This window comes from Schistocerca piceifrons, chromosome 11, assembly GCF_021461385.2.
Source record: "Schistocerca piceifrons isolate TAMUIC-IGC-003096 chromosome 11, iqSchPice1.1, whole genome shotgun sequence".
In the NCBI taxonomy this organism is placed as follows: domain Eukaryota; kingdom Metazoa; phylum Arthropoda; class Insecta; order Orthoptera; family Acrididae; genus Schistocerca; species Schistocerca piceifrons.
The window spans coordinates 13963070-13988815 of record NC_060148.1 but is presented as its reverse complement, the minus strand read 5'-3'; the positions used below and the strand labels follow the sequence as shown (position 1 = coordinate 13988815).

General features: G+C 46.9%; 1 protein-coding gene across 1 annotated transcript in view; it reads right to left on the bottom strand.

Moving 5' to 3' along the window:
* LOC124720535 (myc-associated zinc finger protein-like) overlaps positions 1 to 25746 on the bottom strand; it is a 171870-nt gene that overhangs the window by 3416 nt on the left and 142708 nt on the right. The window contains exons 2-3 of the mRNA XM_047245889.1: positions 8316 to 8592; positions 3596 to 3760 (exon numbers count right to left, since the gene is read on the bottom strand). Of these exons, the coding sequence (XP_047101845.1) occupies positions 3596 to 3760; positions 8316 to 8592 (442 nt within the window). The remainder of the gene's footprint in view (positions 1 to 3595; positions 3761 to 8315; positions 8593 to 25746) is intronic.

The following is a 25746-nucleotide window of genomic DNA, read 5'->3' as shown; positions in this document are numbered from 1 at the left end:
GGTAGAGTAATTACAGTGTACGCGTACGTGGAGACAGTGTTTATGCAGTGATTGCCGACATAGGGTAACTGAGGCGGAATAAGGGGAACCAGCCTGCATCAGCAGAGGAAGGTGGAAAACTACCTTAAAAACCATCCTCAAGCTGACCAGCACACTGGATCTCGATCTGCTGTAGCCTTCGGTGGTTCACAACCCCACAACAGGCCACAGCAGTCCACCCACCCGACCGCCGCCCCACCCTGAACCCAGGGCTATTGAGTGGTTTGGCCCCCAGTGGAATCCCCCCTCGCCCTGGGAACGTCTACCACAAATGTTTGCAGGGGTAGAGTAATTACAGTGTACACGTACATGGAGACAGTGTTTACGCAGCGATCGCCAACATAGTGTAACTGAGGTGGAATAAGGGGAACCAGCCCGCATCAGCCGAGGATGGTGGAAAACCGTCTCAAAAACCGTCCAGAAGCTGGCCGGCACACTGGATCGACACTAATCGGCCAGGCGGATTCGTGCCGGGGAGCGGCACACCTTCCCGCTCGGGAAGCAGTGCGTTACACCGTGCGACTGGCTGGGTGGACTACTACTGAGGTACACAGGATCTTTGCAAAATGGTCGGTTGGTTGGTCATTTTGGGGAAGGAGAACCAGACAGCGAGGTCATCGGTCTCATCGGATTAGGGAAGGACGGGGAAGGAAGTCGGCCGTGCCCTTCGAAAGAAACCATCCCGGCATTTGCCTGGAGCGATTTAGGGAAATCACAGAAAATCTAAATCGGGATGGCCGGATGCGGGATTTGCAAAATGGTTATTAAAAAAATCGGACGGGCGGGTGTAGTGTTCCAGTGTACCAACAAGCACCAGCACGAAGATCGAGAATGATGCTGCAGAGAGGGCTGTGAGAAGAGGTCAGCCAGCAGCACACTGACTGGGGTGTCACCACATCGTGAGCGGCCTCCACAGGAAGAGAAGAAAAGCGAGCTCCGCCTAGCCTCAGGCGCAGTAGAAGAGCAACCATACAGGTTCAAAGGGATGGGATGCTTCCATTTTTAGACGTCACGGTTTATAAAAAAAAAAACAGATGGCTCTTTGGGACACAGTGTTCACCGAAAGCCGATGCACAGACATCGGTACCTGCATTCTAAGAGTTGTCATCCACCACACCGACACAGTGGCGTCCTTGGGACTCTGGTACACAGAGCATATGCCAGATCCGACGCGGACAGCGTAACCCGAGAACTTACCCATTTGATTGCTGTTTTTAAGGAAAGTGGAGACTCTGAGAAGCAGATTCGTCAGGCTATCGAGTTTGGACCATCACTGGAGGTGCATGAAGAGGAACATACATCGGTGGCCTCTCTTCCTTATGCATATCGTTTAAGACTGGAGGAGTTTTAAGGAATTTTAACATTAAGAGTGTGTTCCATCCACCTTCTGAGATTAGGGAACTGCTCGGCTCAGTGAAAGATGATTTGGGGCTTAGGAAACACGGTGTATACAAAATTCCGTGTCGATGTGGGAAGGCTTCCATCGGCCATTCGATTCGCACAGTTGGTGGCAGGTGTGTGGAACATCGCCGTCATATGAGGCTACAATGGTCGGATAAATCGGCAGTAGCTGAACACTGCTTAAATTAGCGACACGGTGTGAAATCTGACGAAACTGTGATGCCTGGCAACACTTCCGGTTTTTGGAACACTGTCTATAAAGAGGCAATTGAAATTAGCTTTGGTGGATAATTTAATTAACAGAGACATGGGTTACCTCTTAGCAGGAGGTGGAATCCTGTACTATCCAGCACGAAAGCAGAACGTTATTCGGTGCAGCCAGTCCGAGTATTCGAATATCGTCCCTGAGTGCGGTATACCGTTGCCGCCAGTGTTCTACTAAGAGCGGCATCACTTCCCAGTCTTGGGGGGAGCAACTGTGATGGGCGGAGCATGCACGGCGTACGGTACAGAGGCATACGTAGGTCATCGTTTTGCACCCTGCCGTTGGAGGGTTGAACCCGAACACCTACAAATCCGTAATCCGTCCCATCCTCTGCTATGCCAGTCCCGCATGGATATCTGCCCCCCCCCCCCCGCCCCAAATTCTACGTCCATCAAGATCCTCGAGCACCATGCACTCTGTCTTGCCTTATGTATACGCCTCCCATGCCTCATGCAGATCCTCTATGACCTGATTCCTTTCCCCCATCTGCTTCTTTTGCTTGAAGATGTCCGCATCCTCTACACCTCCCGCCATCTTGATCCCTCTCATCCCCTGGTTGTTCCTCTTCTCTCCAACCCCCACCCACTGCCACGCCTTCACCATTGTATCCCCCCTACACCTTTCCCCCTATTCCTGAGGTGGCTTCCACCAACTCCCCCTCCTGGATGATGCCCTCTCTCCCCCCATCTATCCCTCCTATCAACTAAGATCCTCACCCCCTCCCTTCCTCTGTCCTTTTCCTTGGCTCCCTCTCCCCCCACTTCCATCCTGTTCTTCCTTGCCTATCCTCTCTTTGACTCCCTTCTCTCCCCCAAGTGCTTTTGCTTTCCCCTCCACTGCCTTCCCCACTCCTTCTGGCATCCGCTCTGCCCCCCTTTTTGTATGTCCTCTTCCTCCCACAGCTCCCTCTTTTCTTCTTTTCCATTCCTCCCCTCTTTTTTCCTCCTCATTGGTCTCGGTCCTGTCCCTGCCCCCATCTGCCGCCGTGTCGCCCTTCGGGGGGGGGGGGGGGGATCGAAACTCAATAAAAGGAAAAAAAAGATTAGATCTAGCGCTGTTTCAGCTGCCTACTGACATTTGTCTCAATATTGTTACAAGTTAAAATCGGGTCATGCTCCTTGGGACACACTGTATATATTGGCACTGGCAGTAACATTGAGGCAGGTTGGCTTTGAGGAAACTGAACTCATAGCAGCAGCTAGCGAATTGTTTCTGAAACTCCAGACCATGCCGATTACATTTATTACCCTTCTCCTTTCGTCTGTCCTTTTCCCGGGCTCCCTGTTCCCCCCATTCCATCCTGTTTTCTCCCCACCTAACCTCTCCCTGCCTCCCCCCTCCTGAGTCCATTTGCATTCCCCTCCTCCGCCTTCCCCACTCCCAGTTGCATCTGCCCACCACCCGCCCCCCTCTTATGGGTCCTCGTCCTCCATCAGCTCCTTTCCCCCCTTCCGCCACTTTGTTTTTTCCTCTCCTTCCCCCCCCCTTTCCTTTCCCGTCATCTGTCCAGGTTCCCCCCACCTGCCCTCGGCTGTGGTATATCATTCTTTTTGGGACACCCTGTATACTATATATGACGGCACTGGCAGTAACGAAGCCGGGCAGCAGCGGGACTCGAGGTGCAGACTCCCCTCTGTGCCACAGTCCACCAAGATGTCTTTCCTGGAGACTCAGTGGCCTACTTGTTGGGCCTTTCAGCAGAGTGCTCTGCATTCCGGCAGCTACAGAGTAACAAACTGCACACGAGCCTCACAATTCACCTGAAGATGACGAATAGGAAACTGGTCGAAACGTTTCGGCAATACGACTCAGGTGGTAACCCGAGAGCATTTCCCGAGAAACTCCCCCCTCCCCTCCCACCCCCTTGCTGTTGTTGTTGCTGTTGTTTACCTGCTGCTGCCTCCTGCGCTTGAGTGCTGCCAGCAGGTCGTCGTTGCTGCGGAAGGGCCTCACGCCGCCGCGCACCAGGCCCTTCTTGGGAGGCTCGGTGGTCGTGGTGGCTGCTTGCTGATCCTCCTCAGCACCCTCTTCCTCGCTGCCCTCCTCAGCCTCCGCCTGAAAGACAAGACACGCCACGTCACACCCTCCCAAAACACCCCTCCCTCCAGTGGAGACCTAAGGCACTCCAAAACTGGTCCCAGGGTGATGCCAACTGGACGCATCGCTTGCAGCATACAAGGGAGACACTGGAATACTTTTAGAAAATTCTTCTAGCTGGCAAGTGCAACCACGTCATCAGCAAACATCACAGCATTTTGTATACACTTTGTTGTCACCCCACAACCCTTATGAAGTTTAGGTTGAGGAGTGACATCATATATATTCCTACACAAATGATTTCCCGAAGAAACTGGAGGACTGGCCAATTGCTATGGTCATAAAAATTGGTACACCACGAAGATCACGTGCTACAGACGCGAAATTTAACCGACAGGAAGAACATGCTGTGATATGCAAATGATTAGCTTTTCAGAGCATTCACACAAGGTTGGCGCTGGTGGCGACACCTACAACGTGCTGACATGAGGAAAGTTTTCAACCGATTTCTCATACACAAACAGCAGCTGACCGGCGTTGCCTGCTCAAACGTCGTTGTGATGCCTCGTGTAAGGAGGAGAAATGCGTACCATCACATTTCCGACTTTGAGAAAGGTCGGATTGTAGCCTATCGCGATTGCGGTTTATCGTATCGCGACATTGCTGCTCGCGTCGGTCGAGATCCAATGACTGTTAGCAGAATATGGAATCGGTGGGTTCAGGAGGGAAATACGGAACGCCGTGCTGGATCCCAACGGCCTCGTATCACTAGCAGTCGAGATGACAGGCATCATATCCGCACGGCTGTAACGGATCATGCAGCCACGTCTCGATCCCTGAGTCCACAAATGGGGACATCTCCAAGACGACAACGATCTGCACGAACAGTTCGGCGACGTTTGCAGCAGCACGGACTATCAACTCGGAGACCACGACTGCGGTTACCCTTGACGCTGCATCACAGACAGGAGCGCCTACGATGGTGTACTCGACGACGAACCTGGGTGCACGAATGGCAAAACGTCATTTTTTCGGATGAATCCAGGTTCTGTTTACAGCATCACAATGGTCGCATCCGCGTTTAGCGACATGGCGGTGAACCCACATTCGAAGCGTGTATTCGTCATCGCCATACTGGCGTAGCACCTGGCGTGATGGTATGGGGTGCTATTGGTTACACTTCTCGGTCACCTCTTGTTCGCATTGACGGCACTTTGAACAGTGGACGTTACATTTGAGATGTGTTACGACACGTGGCTCTACCCTCCATTCGATCTCTGCGAAACCCTACATTTCAGCAGGATAATGCACGACCGCATGTTGCAGGTCCTGTACGGGCCTTTCTGGATGCAGAAAATGTTCGACTGCTGCCCTGGCCAGCATATTCTCCAGATCTCTCACCAACTGAAAACGTCTGGTCAATGGTGGCCGAGCAACTGGCTGTTCACAGTACGCCAGTCACTACTCTTGATGAACTGTGGTATCCTGTTGAAGCTGCATATATATATATATATAAACACACTTTGAACACAAAATGCAATAGTGATCTGCCGGGTCTACATCAAGTGACCTACAGCACTCTGCACTACATGTCAAATTTGGACATCACCATTTGACTCTATATATATATATATATATATATATATATATATATATATATATATATATGTATATATACAGGGTGTTACAAAAAGGTACGGCCAAACTTTCAGGAAACATTCCTCACACAGAAAGAAAGAAAATATGTTGTGTGGACATGTGTGCGGAAACGCTTACTTTCCATGTTAGAGCTCATTTAATTACTTCTCTTCAAATCACGTTAATCATGGAATGGAAACACACAGCAACAGAATGTACCAGCGTGACTTTCTTTGTTGGATATTGAACCAGATGAAATCGTTACTGAATAGCATGGTAGTATCTTGCATGCCACATGGGAAGAAGTGATACTTTCTCAATCAACCCAGGACCACTTGCGTGATTGAACTCACCCAATTTATTGACAGATGCATATGTTAGTTAAGAAATACAGATTGATAAATTTAATAAAAATTAAAAATTTTATCTCTGATTACTATTATTCACACTAAAATGGGAACATTTACAAAAAAATGAAATTTGGCACAAAATGAGAAAGATCGAGTATAAATGAAAATCAAAATTGCGATAAATTGAACAGTACATCTGTTATTCATGTATATGTTTTCTCATTTAAAAAGAAGGCTTTTTGCTTAGTATCAATTATTAACATATTTCCATATGACCAACACAGAGAAAAAAATATGTTATTTTTCATTTGTAACATTATTATTTCATACCCGTTAATTAACATTTCCAGTTTTCATTAGCTATGGAGTTTTGGTTGGTTGATTTGAAACATTGTTATTTCATACCTGTTAATCAACATTTCCAGTTTTTAGTAGGTATGGAGTTTTGGTTGGTTGATTTGGGTGAGGGGACAAAACAGTGAGGTCATTGGTCACATCAGATTGAGAAAGGATGGGGAAGGAAGAAGGCCGTGCCCTTTCAAAGGAACCATCCCGGCATTTACCTGAAGTGATTCAGGGAAATCACGGAAAACCTAAACCTGGATGGCCGGACGTGGGTTTGAACCGTCGTCCACCCGAGTGTGAGTCCAGTGTGCTAACGACTGCGCCACCTCGTCGGGTGATATGGAGTTTCGCAAAATAAAAAAGTACGGTGGTAGCGAGATTCAGACTAGCATGTCTATGACCACAATCCAGCTACTCTTCGGCCTAAGCTACCAACGAATTCGTTAATATGGTACAAATACTGTTACATTCGACAGCACTCAGATATCTTCGAGTGTTTTTCCTTTTAGAATGGTGGCATACTGCTTTAGGACAACGATGGCTGTGCACTGGCGTTCAGATACCATAGACGCTTGTCCTTCTGGTACGAGGAGACCAAATCGTGATCGACCGACCGCCGTGTTGTCCTTTACCAGTGACGTCATCTGGTTAGAAAAGGAGGCGTGTGGGGTCAGCCTGCGACGTCTCCCGGCCGTTGTCGCATTGCCAGACCTCGTAGCCGAAACTAATCACTCGAGCAGCTTCTCAGTTGGCATCACCAGGTTGTGTGAGCCCCGTTTCCGTCCTCCCATCAAGGAAAATCCCTGGCAGTATCGGGAATCGAACTCTGATCCTACACGCGAGAGTTGGACATGGTGATCACTCATGTACGGAAGCAGAAATTGTATTGTATTGTATGTTAACCGGGGACCCAGAAACGACGAAAAGGCTTCGTCCCCGCCTCAGCTGCAGCGGTCCACAACCACACGACGACTACCTCAGTCCACTTCACCCCTCCGCCGCCCCACACCAAAACCAGGGTTATTGTGCGGTTCGTCCCCCGGTGGACCCCCCAGGGAACGTCTCACACCAGACGAGTGTAACCCGTATGTTTGCGTGGTAGAGTAATGCTGGTGTACGCGTACGTAGAGAACTTGTTTGCGCAGCAATCGCCGACATTGCGTAGCTGAGCCGGAATAAGGGAAACCAGCCCGCATTCGCTCAGGCAGATGGAAAACCGCCTAAAAACCATCCACAGACTGGCCGGTTCAGCGGACCTCGACACAAGTCTGCAGGGCGGATTCGTGCCGGGGACCAGGCGCTGCTTCCCGTCCGGAAAGCAGTGCGTCAGAACACACGGCCAACCGGGAGGGCACGATTGCGATATTATTTTGCAAAAACAGACATCTACATCTACATCTACATGACTACTCTGCAATTGACATTCAAGTGCTTGGCAGAGGGTTCATCGAACCACAATCATACTATCTCTCTACCATTCCACTCCCGAACAGCGCGCGGGAAAAACAAACACCTAAACCTTTCTGTTCGTGCTCTGATTTCTCTTATTTTATTTTGATGATCATTCCTACCTATGTAGGTTGGGCTCAACAAAATATTTTCGCATTCGGAAGAGAAAGTTGGTGACTGAATAGATCTCACCGCGACGAAAAACGTCTTTGCTTTAATGACTTCCATCCCAATTTGCGTATCATATAATGTCTTATGGGATAACAGCAATCACTGATTTTATAATGTTACTTATAATCCGTCTTGATTGCAAATTTTTTTATTCATATGACCGGTTTCGGTTCATTCAGAAGCATCTTCAGATCTGCGTCACGCAGCGTGTGAAAGTTGTTGGATTTGGACGGGTTACTCCTGCAACTGAAATATCAGATCTGAATGAACCGAAACCGGTCATACGAATAAAAAAAAAAAATTGCAATGAAGACGGATTATAAGCAACATTATTGTGATGTTAGTTTGTGGGGCACTCAACATCGAGGTCATCGGCGGCCGTACAATTTCCAGATTTTCCAGTTCCAATCCCGCCGCTTGACAAATGATGACGAGATGACGACGACAACACAAACAGCCAGTCCCCGGGCGGAGAAAATCCTCGACCCGGCCGGGAATCGACCCTGGGACCCCACGATCCAGTGGTAGCAATGGGGAAGCTGAGAGGTTCAGTTGTAGGTGAGGTTGTTGCCTGTGAGTCGGTGAGGCGACATGCGGTCGGGCTGCGGCGCGCAACTTACCGGCTCCGGCTGCGGGGGCGGCGGAGGCGGCGCGGGCTCGGCGGCCTTGGCGGGGGCGGCCGGCTTGGCCCCCCTGCTCAGCGGGGAGGCGGGCCTGCCCCCCGCGGCGCCCCTCGAGCCGAGCAGCGCGTTGAGCCGCGAGCCGCCCCTGGCCGGCGACGGGGGCGGCGGGGGCGGCGCCGGCGCCGCCTCCTCCTCGTCCTCGTACTCGTACTCCTCCGCCGCCGAGTCGGGGGCGGCCGACGACAGCGCCGCCGCCGACAGCACCAGCAACAGCCTGCGGGCACACCGAGGGGGGAGGGGCACGTTACACACGGGGAAGTTGCGGGGCACCCTCTGCTGGGGTCGTAAATCAGGCTGCGGCACCGCAAAAGAAACACCTGGGCTGCTGACATCTGGCATGTGTCTCTGATGGAAACTTGGGGGTCACCTGTGCATGTGAGGTCACAAAAACACATGGGAAATGGTAAGATCGTCCTGTCTGACAGAGCACTGAAAGACCGGAGTCGAAACAAGGCCCCGGGAGTAGACAACATTCCATTAGAACTACTGACGGCCTTGGGAGAGCCAGTCCTCACAAAACTCTGCCATCCGGTGAGCAAGATGTATGAGACAGGCGAAATACCCTCAGACTTCAAGAAGAATATAATAATTCCAATCCCAAAGAAAGCAGGTGTTGACAGATGTGAAAATTACAGAACTATCAGTTTAGTAAGTCACTGCTGCAAAATACTAACGTGAATTCTTTACAGACAAATGGAAAAACTAGTAGAAGCCTACCTTGGGGAAGATGAGTTTGGATTCCGTAGAAATGTTGGAACACGTGAGGCAATACTGACCCTATGATTTATCTTAGAAAATAGATTAAGGAAAGGCAAATCTACAATTCTAGCATTTGTAGGCTTACACAAAGCTTTCGACAATGTTGACTGGAATACTCTCTTTCAAATTCATAAGGTGGCAGGGGTAAAATACAGGGAGCGAAAGGCTATTTACAATTTGTACAGAAACCAGATGGCAGTTATAAGAGTCGAGGGACATGAAAGGGAAGCAGTGGTTGGGAAGGGAGTGAGACAGGAATTGTAGCCTATCCCTGATGTTATTCAATCTGTATATTGAGCAAGCAGTAAAGGAAACAGAAGAAAAGTTCGGAGTAGGTATTAAAATCCATGGAGAAGAAATAAAAACGTTGAGGTTCGCCGATGACATTGTAATTCTGTCAGAGACAGCAAAGGACTTGGAAGAGCAGTTGAACGGAATGGACAGCGTCTTGAAAGGAGGATATAAGATGAACATCAACAAAAGCAAAACGAGGATAATGGAGTGTAGTCGAATCAAGTCGGGTGATGCAGAGGGAATTAGATTAGGAAATGAAACACTTAAACTAGTAAATGAGTTTTGCTATTTGGGGAGCAAAATAACTGATGATGGTCGAAGTAGAGAGGATATAAAATGTAGACTGGCAATGGCAAGGAAAGCGTTTCTGAAGAAGAGAAATTTGTTAACATCGAGTATAGATTTAAGTGTCAGGAAGTCGTTTCTGAAATTACTTGTATGGAGTGTAGCCATGTATGGAAGTGAAACATGGACGATAACTAGTTTGGACAAGAAGAGAATAGAAGCTTTCGACATGTGGTGCTACAGAAGAATGCTGAAGATTAGATGGGTAGATCACATAACTAATGAGGAGGTATTGAATACAATTGGGGAGAAGAGGAGTTTGTGGCCCAACTTGACCAGAAGAAGGGATCGGTTGGTAGGACATGTTCTGAGGCATCAAGGGATCACCAATTTATTATTGGAGGGCAGTGTGGAGGGTAAAAATCGTAGAGGGAGACCAAGAGATGAATACACTAAGCAGACTCAGAAGGATGTAGGCTGCAGTAGATACTGGGAGATGAAGAAGCTTGCACAGGATAGAGTAGCATGGAGAGCTTCATCAGACCTGTCTCTGGACTGAAGACAACAACATGTGACATTGATGGAAAGTTGCTCATCACCCTGTCCAACAAAAGTCTACGGGCACAAAAACACCTCATGTCAGCTTGTACTGTCTTCATAACACTGGTGCAAACGGGTCAAGAGGAATGTTCGATCCGACGCATCAGATTCAGCCAGTGACGTAATGGTAATGCCTGCTGTTGTGGATGTATCCATAGTTCTGTTGTTAGTTTACTAAGACGGTGAATATGAAAGCATAAACAAGTGGTTGTAGTGACATGCTGATCTGTTCAAAAATCAAATGGCTCTAAGCACTATGGGATTAATCTGAGGTCAACAGTCCTGCAGACAGAACTACTTAAGGGGGTACGACGTCAAACAGGCCTACTTGTAGCAGGAGAGCCAACACAGAACATTTTAATTTCCACTGTCTATACTTTTACAAATAAATTCATAAAACTTTGTCAGCATGACTAGCAAGCATTCAGGATTCACACTCATAGCAGTGGAAGCTCGAAAACATAACAAAATATATTTTTTCTACATGTAAAATCATTTTTTCACTTACTATTGGCTGCATTTGTTGCTATAGGTACACTTTTCTTCATAAGTAAGAGAGACAAATGGTTCAAATGGCTCTGAGCACTATGGGACTCAACTGCTGAGGTCAGTAGTCCCCTAGAACTTAGAACTAGTTAAACCTAAGGACATCACACACATCCATGCCCGAGGCAGGATTCGAAACTGCGACCGTAGCGGTCTCGCGGTTCCAGACTGCAGCGCCGGAACCGCGCGGCCACTTCGGCCGGCTTTAAGAGGGACAGGTCGATGAATTCTGCACAGCATACAAACCATACTTAGAGCTGTCTGAAACTCTAGGATCTATTTAATTCATGAAAAATGAATGAACTGTTTATGTTTGGAAAAAAATCAAATTTTGTAGTTAATTATCTCAATTTTTACCACAGTTTTTAATAGATTTGGAAAATTCTAGAGTTTCGTACACCTGTAAGTATGCTTTGTATGCTGTGCAAAATTCATCGAAGAATCTCTCTTACTTGTGAAGAAAAATGTGCCTATATCAACAAATGCAGCCAATAGTAAGCAAAAAAATGATGAAGTTTTACATGTAAAAAAATTTATTTTGTTATGTTTTCGAACTGCCGCTGCTACGAGCGTGAATCCTGAATCCTTCCTGGTGATGCTGACAAAGTTTTATGACTTTACTTGTAAAAGTATAGACAGTGTAAATTAAAATGTCCTGTGGTGCCTCTCCTGCTCCAAGTCGGCCCGTTTTACGTCCTACCCCCCCTTAAACCTAACCAACGTAAGAACATCACACACATCCATGCCCGAGGCAGGATTCGAGCCTGCGACCGTAACAGCAGCGCGGTTTTGGACTGAAGCGCCTAGAACTGCTCGGTCACAGCTGTGTGATGCTGATCTGTAGCTTAGCCCAAGGTATATATTAGATTGGATGGTGATGGTGTGGTTGCGATATGTGTGTGAAACTAAATAAATGATGGCCTGTTTGAAAAAATCGCCAATAACATCGCGTTATAGTTGCCATTTCGTATACGGCGTTTGTTCCATGTGCCACTGGCCAAAGCCGAAGCTTGTACCATACATTCCTCTATCTCTGTGGAAACTTGTGGATCACCGTGTGGGGATGTCCAACAACAGCCTGCATGTGCAAGGGCTAACACATCAAAACCCAGAACCAGTACTCACTCTGCAGCTTATAGGGTGCTGATTGGAAACTTCCTGTCAGATTAAAACTGTGTGCCGGACTGGGACTTTTGCCTGTGGCTAAGTCGTTACTCCACAATAGCCTTTCTTCCAGTAGGGCTAGCCTGCTAGCATATGGAGGAGAACTTTGTGAAATTTGGAAATGTAGTGCATGAGATACTGGCGGAAATGGAGGTGTCAAGAGTGGGAATTGGTTTGTGCTCGGATAGCTAAGTTGGTGGAACACTTGTCTCAGAAAGGCAAAAAGTCCCGAGCTCAAGTCTTGGTCTTGCACAGTTTCAACACCCCACGAAGTTTTTGCATCAAAGCTGCAAAAAAAATGGTTCAAATGGCTCTGAGCACTATGGGACTTAACTGCTGAGGTCATCAGTCCCCTGGAACTTAGAACCACTTAAACCTAACTAACCTAAGGACATCACACACATGCATGCCCGAGGCAGGATTCGAACCTGCGACCGTAGCGGTCGCGCGGTTCCAAACTGTAGCGCCTAGAACCGCTCGGCCACTCCGGCCGGCCAAAGCTGCAAAATGATGGTCAGGTCCTGCAGAAAGCGTCATCACTTCTGTCTCTATGCTGTTCATTTTTGGAACACAAACTACGACCGGCTTAGAGACAGAAGTAATGACACTTTCTGCAGCACCTGACCCTCATTCTGCAGGACAATGCTCAAGCACGTACAGTGCAAGCTGTTACTGATTTGTTTGACTGATGGGGCTGCTAAGTGCTATACCACCTACTGCACTCCCATGACTTAAGTCCTCGTGAGTTCAACTCGATTTCTAAACTGAAGGAAACACTTCACGGCATTCGCTTCAGACCTGCTACAAATTCGTCGGGCAATAGACCTCGTCGCTCGAACTGTCAACACAACTGGCACTGCTAAGAGTATCCTACGACTTCCACATCGCTGGCAACGGGTTATACACAATGCTGGTGACTGCTCTGAAGGTCAGTAAAACTTCTAAACATGTATCTATTTTATACGAGCTGTAAATAAACAGTTTCCACTATTAGAGTTCCAACCCTCGTATATCACTCTACTGCACGGCACGTACATCAAGATAAATGACATCACAGACATGAAGATGCATGGAAAAGTATAATGTCTTCAGCCATTATGGTTTTACGTGCTTAACGCCAAATATTGAAGACATTAACTCAATTTCAGAGTAATCGGAAGTTCGAAGCTGTTTCATACAACTCATTTTCATTATGTAAGGACACGGTGGGGGGGGGGGGGGGGGGGTTGCTGGTTGATAGGAATGTTTTCTTACGATTTCATTCCGACATTTTCAAGAGAAATCTAGGGTGCAGACCCGAATTGAGCACACAGAAAATGTTTTTGCTGTCGCACGCACGTGCGCGTTTGCGTATGTCAGACAAAGGCAGACACAGAGAGAGTGAGAGAGAAAAAAACGGCTCTGAGCACTGTGGGACTTAACGTCTGAGGTTATCAGTCCTCTAGCACTACTTAAACCTAACTAACCTAAGGACATCACACACATCCATGCCCGAGGCAGGATTCGAACCTGCGACCGTAGCGGTCGCGCGGTTCCAGACTGAAGCGCCTAGAACCTCTCGGCCACAGCGGCTGGCCGCCAGACGTGGTCGAATCTCCCACAAATCTGGATACTGCATGATTCGACGAGCGGGCCAAATGGAGACCCGCAGTGAACCGGTTTTCAAACTTTGCTACCTGCTAATAACTTGCTCTCACAGTAGTACACATCATCTCTGTGTCCACTCTACATCTGACGCCCCCTATAGACCCTACCAGGGCTGCTAATGACACACGAACCATGCCAATGCACTCTGGTAGCAGTTTTACCAGTCATAGAGAATTCAGCTCTAACCATTTCACTACCCACCCATGGTGTGCACGTGTACTTGAGGCTGGTCTAAAAATTGTTCTTGCAACGGAACAGAAAACAGTACTTACATCACTGAAACTTTTTTAATTTTTCAACATAGTCTTGGTCCAACCATGTTCCACTGCCTCCATCCCATATCGAAAATGAGTTTCCTCTAGGTATGCAAAATAGTGTCAACTCAGTTCTTCGTTTGAAGTCAGTCTTCGCCCACCAAGAAAAATTTTCAATTTTGGGAAGAGATTGAAGTCTGACGGAACCATATTAGGTGAATAAGCCAGGGGTGGCGACAATTCGTACCTTAGTCCGCGTAATTTTGGCACGGCGAGGGCACATGTGTGTGGGCGTGCATTGTCTTGTTGGAAGATGACTTTCTTCCTTGCTAAGCCTGGCCTTTTTTTCACGTATCTTTTGTTGCAATTTGTCCTGGAGATTTGCAAAGTAATTGCTTGCCCAGTGGACAAAGAGATTGTGGGAGGATGTGTGTGTGTGTATGTGTGTGTGTGTGTGTGTGTGTGTGTGAGAGAGAGAGAGAGAGAGAGAGAGAGAGAGAGAGAGAGAGATTGTTCGTGTGTGTATGAATGTGTGGGTGTATAGGTTGGTTTGAGTAACTGTTAATTGGTGAAGATGTTTTAGAAAGATTCCGACGCCTTGTGGAATGCGTGTCTCGTCGCTTTGGGTGTGGTTTTAAAGAGCGACCCGCTATTTACGCCACACACTGTGCATTTCCGTGACTTTCTGCCGCTCAGCGTAAACTCAGACGCCAGCGTTATATCTGAAGGAGTTTTTTAACAGGCGAAGCGCGAGACGAAGTCGCGTGTGGAGCCCGTGAACTTGGCTACCGCACAGTTAGCGGTCCGCCGGGGCCTAATTGCTATATAGAGCTGGCTGCCGGTTCCTGGAGTCGTCTGGAGCGGGCTCCAGGCAGCAGGTAGCACTGGAAGGCCGCCGGCTGCTGGAGGGGGGGAGGAGACAGGTCGGCCGTTGTGTGAGCCAACGTGCTGTTATCCTTGACATTTACGCCGCCACAGTCGGCCCGTGTACCGTAACCGAGAAAGAGAAAGCTATACTGTGTACAGCCCCTGGTGTGTGGCGGCTGGTCTATAGCACCCTCCGCCACACACCGCGGCTGTCAGACCTGGAGGGTGTTGCAGGTGTACTACAGGCGTGTTCAAATTATTAGACTGTACGATTTTATTTTTGATTCGCTTAAGTTTTCTGGTGAGGCAATACTGACCCTACGACTTATCTTAAAAGAAAGATTAAGGAAACGCAAACCTACGTTTCTAGCATTTGTAGACTTAGAGAAAGCTTTTGACAATGTTGACTGGAATACTCTCTTTCAAATTCTAAAGGTGGCAGGGGTCAAACACAGGGAGCGAAAGGCTATTTACAATGTGTACAGAAAGCAGATGGCAGTTATAAGAATCCAGGGACATGAAAGGGAAGCAGTGGTTGGGAAAGGAGTGAGACAGGGCTGTAGCCTCTCCCCGATGCTATTCAATCTGTATATTGAGCAAGCTGTAAAGGAAACGAAAGAAAAGTTCGGAGTAGGTATAAAAATCCATGGAGAAGAAATAAAAACTTTGGGATTCGCCGATGAGATTGTAATTCTGTCAGAGACAGCAAAGGATCTGGAAGAGCAGTTAAACGGAATGGACAGTGTCTTGAAAGGAGGGTATAAGATGAACATCAACAAAAGCAAAACGAGGATAATGGAATGTAGTCGAATTAAGTCTGGTGATGCTGCGGGAATTAGATTAGGAAATGAGACACTTAAAGTAGTAAAGGAGTTTTGCTATTTGGGGAGCAAAATAACTGATGATGGTCGAAGTAGAGGACATAAAATGTAGACTGGCAATGGCAAGGAAAGCATTTCTGAAGAAGAGAAATTTGTTAACATCGAGTATAGATTTAAGTGTCAGGAAGTCGTTTCTGAAAGTATTTGTATGGAGTGTAGCCATGAATGGATGTGAAACATGGGCGATAAATAGTTTGGACTAGAAGAGAATAGAAGCTTTCGAAATGTGGTGCTACAGAAGAATGCTGAAGATTAGATGGGTAGATCACATAACTAATGAGGAGGTATTGAATAGAATTGGGGAGAAGAGGAGTTTGTGGCACAACTTGACTAGAAGAAGGGATCGGTTGGTAGGACATGTTCTGAGGCATCAAGGGATCACCAATTTAGTACTGGAGGGCAGCGTGGAGGGTAAAAATTGTAGAGGGAGACCAAGAGATGAATACACTAAGCAGATTCAGAAGGATGTAGGCTGCAGTAGGTACTGGGAGATGAAGAAGCTTGCACAGGAGAGAGCAGCAGGGAGAGGTGCATCAAACCAGTCTCAGGACTGAAGACCACAACAACAAACAAGTTTTCTGGTGTAAAAATTGGAGGAGAAAAGTGTAATAATTGATATGATTTAATGGTGTGATTGATGCCACGAAATTTCGCTTCCAAGCAACTCGAAGATCACTCAACTTTTCGCAGTTGGTAACATTATTCATTTTCCCTCCAAACCGTGTTGGTGTTAGTTGTCTGTGTACATACACAGACAGATTTCCGGAACGCTTTTGACACCGTTCCTCACAAGCGACTTCTAATTAAGCTGCGGGCCTATGGGGTATCGTCTCCGTTGTGCGACTGGATTCGTGATTTCCTGTCAGGAAGGTCGCAGTTCGTAGTAATAGACGGCAAATCGTCGAGTGAAACTGAAGTGATATCAGGTGTTCCCCAGGGAAGCGTCCTGGGACCTCTGCTGTTCCTGATCTATATAAATGACCTGGGTGACAATCTGAGCAGTTCTCTTAGGTTGTTCGCACATGATGCTGTAATTTAGCATCTAGTAATCTCATCCGAAGACCAGTATCAGTTGCAAAGCGATTTAGAAAAGATTGCTGTATGGTGTGGCAGCTGGCAGTTGACGTTAAATAACGAAAAGTGTGAGGTGATCCACAAGAGTTCCAAAAGAAATCCGTTGGAATTCGATTACTCTATAAATAGTACAATTCTCGAGGCTGTCAATTCAACTAAGTACCTGGGTGTTAAAATTACGAACGACTTCAGTTGGAAAGACCACAGAGATAATATTGTGGGGAAGGCGAGCCAAAGGTTGCGTTTCATTGGCAGGACACTTAGAACGTGCAACAAGTCCACTAAAGAGACAGCTTACACTACATTCGTTCGTCCTCTGTTAGAATATTGCTGCGCGGTGTGGGATCCTTACCAGGTGGGATTGACGGAGAACATCGAAAGGGTGTAAAAAAGGGCAGCTCGTTTTGCATTATCACGTAATACGGGAGAGAGTGTGGCAGATATGATACGCGAGTCGGGATGGAAGTCATTACAGCAAGGACATTTTTCGTCGCGGCAACATCTATTTACGAAATTTCAGTCACCAACTTTCTCTACCGAATGCGAAAATATTTTGTTGAGCCCAACCTACGTAGGTAGGAATGATCGTCAAAATAAAATAAGAGAAATCAGAGTTCGAACAGAAAGGTTTAGGTGTTCGTTTTTCCCGCGCGCTGTTCGGGAGTGGAATGGTAGAGAGATAGTATTATTGTCGTTCGATGAACCCTCTGCCAAGCACTTAAAGGAGAATTGCAGAGTAACCATGTAGATGTAGATGTACTTTGAAACTGTGTTTACACTAATGTTTTATGTTTCTGTGGTGTACGTCAGCTTGTTATGTGTTCTATCAACTTCTTGCTACCTTAACAAGACATTATATACCTTGTGAGCTTGCATGTTTTTAGCTATAGCAATAAGTCGTGGAGTTTCCAAAGAAAGTGAGGTTACGGGGAAGACAAAAGGTGTTTCACTTCGGAAAGTTTCGGCCGCGGTAGCACTTCTTGCTGAAAATCGTTACACACAGCAAGAAATTGGTGACAGAATATCACAGAAAACTCAGAAAAAAATCAAACTTTCAATGCAGAAAGGTGGTGAATACAAGCCAGACAGGAAAGGAAAATGCTTATGTAAAAGAAAAATCAGTCCTAGAACAATGAGAAGACTTACAAACATGGCAAGAATGAACCGTAAACTTATTTCTACAGACATGAGCCATCAGCTGAAAGGTTTGGGTGCTGAAGTTTCACCTGTGACAGCGAAGAGGAGGCTGTTTGAATGTGGTTTAAAGGCGCGCCGACCAAGGAAAAAAACAGAAAATCACACCTGTCATGAAACTCGGAATATTGATGTGGACTAAACAACTTCAGGAGTGGACGAGTGAGGAATGGGCTAAGGTATGTGCAACGATATGGTAAATTAAGTGGGTCTGATCTCTAAAGTTAGGAGTTTTGGCTTGAAACTGTGATGTTTTATTTATACTGAAGAAGTGCACATTTGAATTTTGGGACTGCTGAGGTCGCCTATGCAACTGTTCCCAACTTCTCTAACTTACAATTTTGTACACATGCTTCAGGTATGCTTCAGTGATGAATCTGTATTCACTGTGATGGAAGATAGCACCCAGTATTTTCGTCACAGACACAGAAAACAGTTCAAAGCTGAGTGTGTGGAGCAATGCGTGAAGCGTCCAACTTCCGAAGTGGTCCGGAGTGGGATATCTGTGAAACGTCCTGGCAGATTACACATTGTTGAGCGGACAATCGGGCAAGAACAATATAAAGAAATCCTTGAAGCCGGCCGCGATGGTCGAGCGGTTCTAGGCGCTTCCGTCCGGAACCGCCCGACTGCTACGGTCGCAGGTTCGAATCCTGCCTCGGGCATGGATGTGTGTTATGTCCTTAGGTTAGTTAGGTTTAAGTAGTTCTAAGTTCTAGGGGACTGATGACCTCCGATGTTAAGTCCCATAGTGCTCAGAGCCATTTGAACCAAATCCTTGAAAAGGAACTTTTTCCCCAAATAAGTGGTTTTCTAATAAAGGTGGCATTTTTATGCATGATGGGGCACCAAAAGTGTTTCCAACTCAAAGTGTTGCCCTGCCAGGGAATAGCACCGATATGAACCCAATTGAAAATTTGTGGGCTATTGTGAAACAGAGAATAAGAAAATTTACAATAACCATCAATCAGGATCTCGTGGAGAAACTAGAGGAAATCTGATACCACGACAATGATATTAAAATGTCACGTCAAAAGTTAACAAAAACTATGCCAAACAGAATAAAAATGCCGATTAAGAACAAAAGCATGCATACAAAGTATTGAATGTACAAATATAATCTGTATGTGGATGTAAATGTGTAATAAATGTAAAGTTTTTGAAAAAATGTAATAATAATTTGAACACATCTGTAGGGATGGCAGCTATCGCTGAAACAATCGATTGTCGGTTACATCAGTTCGTCCACAGTATTAAAACCGCAGAAAGCAACCAGTTTCTGAAATAATCGATTTTCATTTTTTTTATTCCTATTACCTCCTGTAATTAACGTAAAAGTCGAACAAAGATTGAAAAAATTCGACTCTCTCAGGTTCAGGATATATGTAATCAAAACATTAAGTTAAACACGCAAATGAAAGAAAACTTTGTCCGTCCACCGTTTGCTGTTTTTCTTGAGAGATAAGTGGTTCAGTATTAACTAGCCAGTATTTTCCTATTGATTCCAATTTTTTTGAAACTCTGCTCAAAAATCATGTCGTAATCGGGGATCGCATCGCTATTTGGGCAGTACGAACAGTCAGTGCTAAAGAGTGAAAACTGAGGTCGGAGAACTTACGCTTTTCGTGTTTAATTTATCCGTTTTCAAGAGCTACAAGCCGATAAAGGCATATTATATAGAAACAGGCAACAGACCAGCTACTCTCTGTTTTTATTGTATACTATGAGTAAATTGTTAAGATTTTAATTTAGTACTCCTACCATAATTCCCTTCCTCTTTTATTATTTCATGCGAATGGCAGACAAATCTTTAATTGTTACGTTATTTCGTAAAACATTTTCCAGAACAGAAGGGTTGGTGCCATTCTGCAGTAGAATGGATGTCCGGCGAAGGCAGCGAGAAACTGCCTTATAAACTTGGTAAACGTCTCACCCATTGCACGTAACACTTGAACCTCAAGCCACGAAACATAACAATGGGGGGGGGGGGGTCACTGTCTCAACAATGATGTACCAATTCTTATGCCACGTGTTTGTTGCTCGTTTCTCTCGGCATTGTTATTAAAACAGCACTGACCGCATTTCCCATTTTCTAAAACAACGTAATACAGGGTGATTCAAAAAGAATACCACAACTTTAGGAATTTAAAACTCTGCAACGACAAAAGGCAGAGCTAAGCACTATCTGTCGGCGAATTAAGGGAGCTATAAAGTTTCATTTAGTTGTACATTTGTTCGCTTGAGGCGCTGTTGACTAGGCGTCAGCGTCAGTTGATGCTAAGATGGCGACCGCTCAACAGAAAGCTTTTTGTGTTATTGAGTACGGCAGACGTGAATCGACGACAGTTGTTCAGCGTGCATTTCGAACGAAGTATGGTGTTAAACCTCCTGATAGGTGGTGTATTAAACGTTGGTATAAACAGTTTACAGAGAATGGGTGTTTGTGCAAAGGGACAAGTTCTGGACGGCCGAGAACGAGTGATGAAAATGTAGCACGCATCCAGCAAGCATTTGTTCGCAGCCCAGGAAAATCGACTCGCAGAGCTAGCAGAGAGCTGCAAATTCCACAATCAACTGTATGGAGAGTCCTACGAAAAAGGTTAGTTATGAAACCTGAACGTCAACTACCCGAGGCGATGGATCGGCCGCCAGGCAGCCCGTGACAGAGCACTTCATCACTGGCCTCCAAGAAGCCCTGATCTTACCCCCTGCGATTTTTTCTTATGGGGGTATGTTAAGGATATGGTGTTTCGGCCACCTCTCCCAGCCACCATTGATGATTTGAAACGAGAAATAACAGCAGCTATCCAAACTGTTACGCCTGATATGCTACAGAGAGTGTGGAACGAGTTGGAGTATCGGGTTGATATTGCTCGAGTGTCTGGAGGGGGCCATATTGAACATCTCTGAACTTGTTTTTGAGTGAAAAAAAACCTTTTTAAATACTCTTTGTAATGATGTATAACAGAAGGTTATATTATGTTTCTTTCATTAAACACACATTTTTAAAGTTGTGGTATTCTTTTTGAATCACCCTGTATTACAAACGAATACAAATTTTACAAGTAAAAATTATTCTATTTTTTTAAAAAAGTTTGTTTAAAAATGAAAAATTTTTTGTACTGCTGCTATGGCTAATTGATATTTCGGTTTTTTACTCGGTTATTAGTAGAAAACAAAAAGCACCTGTTATAACCGAGAGCAAACAAGTACCGAGAAATACCGGTTATTCAAAACGGTAACGGTTTTAAATGGTTCAAATGGCTGTGAGCGCTATGGGGCCTAACTTCTGAGGTTATCAGTCCCCTAGAACTTAGAACTACTTAAACTTAAATATCCTGAGGACATCACACACATCCATGCCCGAGGAGGGATTCGAACCTGCGACCGTAGCGGTCGCGCGGTTCCAGACTGTAGCGCCTAGAACCGCTCGGCCACAGCGGCCGGCGCCTTTGCTACCAGCACGACATCTGCTACAGCACCTCTCTTGGGCTCGCGAGCATATCGGATGGACCCTAGACGACTGGAAAACCGATTTCAGTTGGTAAGAGCTGATGGTGCTGTTCGAGCTGGCAGAACCCCACGAAGCCATGGACCCAAGCTGTCAAAAAGGCACTGTGCGAGCTGGTGGTGGTTCTGTAATGGTGTGGGCTTTGTTTACATGGATGGACTGGGTGCCCTGTTCCAACTGAACCGGTGATTGAGTAGAAATGATCAGGAACTTCCTGGCAGATTAAAAGTGTGTGCTGGGCCGAGATTCGAACTCAGGACCTTTGGAAGGTAGGAGACGAGGTACCAGCAGAAGTAAAGCTGTGAGGACGGAGCGTGAGTCGTGCTTGGGCAGCTCAGTTGGTAGAGCACTTGCCCACGGAAGGCAAAGGTCCCGAGTTCGAGTCTCGGTACGGCACACAGTTTTAATCTGCCAGGAAGTTTCATATCAGCGCACATTCCGCTGCAGAGTGAAAATCTCATTCTAGATATGGTTATGTTCGGAGACCATTTGCAGCCATTCGTGGACTTCATACTCCCCAACAGCGAAGGAATTTTTATGGATGACAATGCCGCATGTCAGCAGGAAACAGTTGTTCGCGACTGGTTTTGGAGAGCATTCTGGACATTTTGAGCAGATGATTTGGCCATCCAGATTTCCAGACACGAATCCCGTCAAACATTTTATGGGACATAAATCGAGAGATCAGTTGAACCCGCCAGGTTAGCCGAGCGCGCAACGCGGGCGGTCGCGCCGGCCCCGGATCGAATCCGCCCGGTTAATTAACGACGACGGGGCAGCCTGGATTGGGTGTTTAGACGGTTTTCCACATCCCCCAAGGTAAATACCGGGTTGGTCCCCATGTTCTGCCTCAGTTACACAGCTTGCAGACATCTGAACACTTTCGCACTATCCCACGGCTTACACTAGTCGCAGACAGTTGGGGAGCACTAATTCCTACCCGGGGGGCGGGAGGTTAGGGGCTGGCGGCAGGAAGGGCATCCGGCCACCCCTGCAACTAACATTGCCACATCTGATTAACCAAGTCGACCCTGCATATCCGCGGGAAAAACGGCACAAGCAAAAGAAAGAAAGAAATCGAGAGATCAGTTCGTGCACAAAACCCTACACCGGCAACACTTTCGGAATTATGCACGGCTATAGAGACAGCATTGCTGAGTATTTCTGAAGGCGACTTCCAGCGACTTGTCGAGTCCGTGCCACGTGGAGCTGATGCACGTGCCAGGCAAAGTGATGTTCAGCACGATATTAGGAGGCTGCGCGGGATTAGCCGAGCGGTCTAAGGCGCTGCAGTCATGGACTGCGCGGCTGATCCCGGCGGAGGTTCGAGTCCTTCCTCGGGCATGGGTGTGTGTGTGTGTTTGTCCTTAGGATAATTTAGGTTAAGTAGTGTGTAAGCTTAGGGACTGATGACCTTAGCAGTTAAGTCCCATAAGATTTCACACACATTTGAACATTGATATTAGGAGGTATCCCATGTTACCTCAGCGTAGATTCAGGAATTTCTGAGTTAGTTCTGCGTCCGAACATCTCGACAATTCTGCATTTCTTCCATCTCCTCCTGTAACCTTCCAATTGTCCCTTTCTTTTAATGCTGCTTCTGATTCCTCTCTTGCAACTGACAGTTCTCCGGTGCCTCGGCGTGTGTTGCATGCAACAGCGCACTAGAGTCTGGCAAAGCTACGGAAAACTTAAATGTGAATGGAGGGACAAGAATTTGAACCAACGACCTGCCGAATGCGTGTCCCTTGCAACGACCAGAGCGCCCCGGCGCTCTATAAAGAAAAACGCTCTGGAAAGGAAAATGACAAGGCCTCAACCTGCCGAATGCGTGTCCCTTGCAACGACCAGAGCGCCCCGGCGCTCTATAAAGAAAAACGCTCTGGAAAGGAAAATGACAAGGCCTCAACCGCCTAGCATTTCGTATCTGTCCACACGGCAAGGACACAGCTGGACTCGTTACAAGACTGCAGCAGCAGATTCACCTTGACGGCGTCCTAATGTAACTTTAATATCCATGCCGCTAATAGCCTGTAAGACTGCCTGGACTGGCAACAACAGGTGCACTGACGTTGTCGGATGGGAAAATCAGCAGGGAAACACCTAGACCCAGACAGACAACGGGAACTTTATCGCTGTTCACTGGGAACGATCAGAAATAAAAGAGACCTGTAGGATGTCGATTGGATTACGTAGTTCTCAAAGCTATACATTACCTCTGAGAAACCGTTGTTGTTGTTGTTGTTGTTGTGGTCTTCAGTCCTGACACTGGTTTGATGCAGCTCTCCATGCTACTCTATCCTGTGCAAGCTTCTTCATCTCCCGGTACCTACTGCAGCCTACATCCTTCTGAATCTGCTTAGTGTAGTCATCTCTTGGTCTCCCTCTACGATTATTACCCTCCACGCTGCCCTCCAATATTAAATTGGTGATCCCTTGATGCCTCAGAACATGTCCTACCAACCGATCCCTCCTTCTAGTCAAGTTGTGCCACAAGCTCCTCTTCTCCCCAATCCTGTTCAACACCCCCTCATTAGTTATGTGATCTATCCATCTAATCTTCAGCATTCTTCTGTAGCACCACATTTCGAAAGATTCAATTCTCTACTTGCCTACACTATTCGTCATCCATGCTTCACTTCCATACATGGCTACACTCCATACAAACAGCTTCAGAAAAGAAAAAAAAAAGGTTCAAATGGCTCTGAGCACTATGGCAGTTAACATCTGACGTCATCAGTCCTTTAGAACTACTTAAACCTAACTAGCCTAAGGACATCACACACATCCATGCCCGAGGCAGGATTCGAACCTGCGATCGTAGCGGTCGCGCGTTTCTAGACTGTAACGCCTACAACTGCTCGGCATTTCTTCTTTCTCTATCAAATTTAATGGCCTGTAGTGTAATTTAGCGGTTTGCTCGTACTAACTTTCACGAATACTGGTGTGTCCTATCAACTGTGTACTTGGCGGCAATGCTGCGATTGCTCGATGTTACTTCGGAACAGGTGTTACTCGCTTGCGTTTCTACGCTGGTGTAGTCCAACTGTACCCGACCACAGAATCGAGAGACGATTTTTTCGGCAAACGGGCAGCGACGAAGACTTGCGAATGGAGATTCCGTGCGTTCGGAGACTGCATCGTACAGAATCCGCTGGTAAGTTTAACGCGAGTACGCGAGAGCTCATTTCTGTTGTCTATTGTAAACAGGCCACGCCCCTTCAGCACCTGCCGTGTGGAGATTCACAGCAGTGCGGGGGTGTTAGTGTCGGGAACTGATCCGACATAGCGCGGCCGGTGCGGTGTCTGGATTAGCTCGGCGGCTGCCTGGAGAGCCAGTCGGCTCCTGCTGGAACGCTGGAGAAGGAGGAAGCGCTGGCGGGCGCGCAGCGGCGGCTGCAGGCAGGCAGGCCGGCCGCCTGGAGTTTCGTCACTGGAGAACTTTCTCCAGCCGCGGCCGCCCACGCCGCTTCTCGCAACGCCAGCCGCAGACTCCGGACTCCAGACGCTCCAGGCGCCTCCCGCACAACCTCACTAACCCCCCCCCCCCCCTTAATTAAGAACAGAACGACATTTTCACGAGACAGTTGTACAGGTGTGCTTTGCAATAACCATTATCGCCCAGTTTCGAGGGACTGCTTTCCGTCCACAAACAGACGAGGACACTTCATCCTTGTAGGTAAACGGCAGAAAAGACTTACTGTTCGTAAACGCAGCGAAAAACATTCAGCACGAGAATACTTACAAGCGAACCTCCCCATCACACCCCCCTCAGACTTAGTTATAAGTTGGCAAAGTGGATAGGCCTTGAAAAACTGAACACATATGAATCGAGAAAACAGGAAGAAGTTGTGTGGAACTACGAACAAAATAATCAAAATATACAAAGTGAGTAGTCCATACCCAACATGTGCAACATCTAGGAAAGTTAGAGCTCAGGAGCGCCGTGGTTCCGTGGTTAGCGTGAGCAACTGCGGAATGGGAGGTCCTTGGTTCAAGTCTTCCCTCGAGTGAAAAGTTTACTTTCTTTATTTTCGGAAAGCTATGTCCGTTCTTTCATTGACGTCTCTGTTCACTGTAATAAGTTTAGTGTCTGTGTTTTGCGACCGCACCGCAAAACCGTGCGATTAGTAGACGAAAGGGCGTGCCTCTCCAATGGGAACCGAAAACATTTGATCGCAAGGTCATAGGTCAACCGATTCCTCCACAGGAAAACACGTCTGATATATTCTATACGACACTGGTGACGGCATGTGCGTCACATGACAGGAATATATTGTCGACCCACCTTG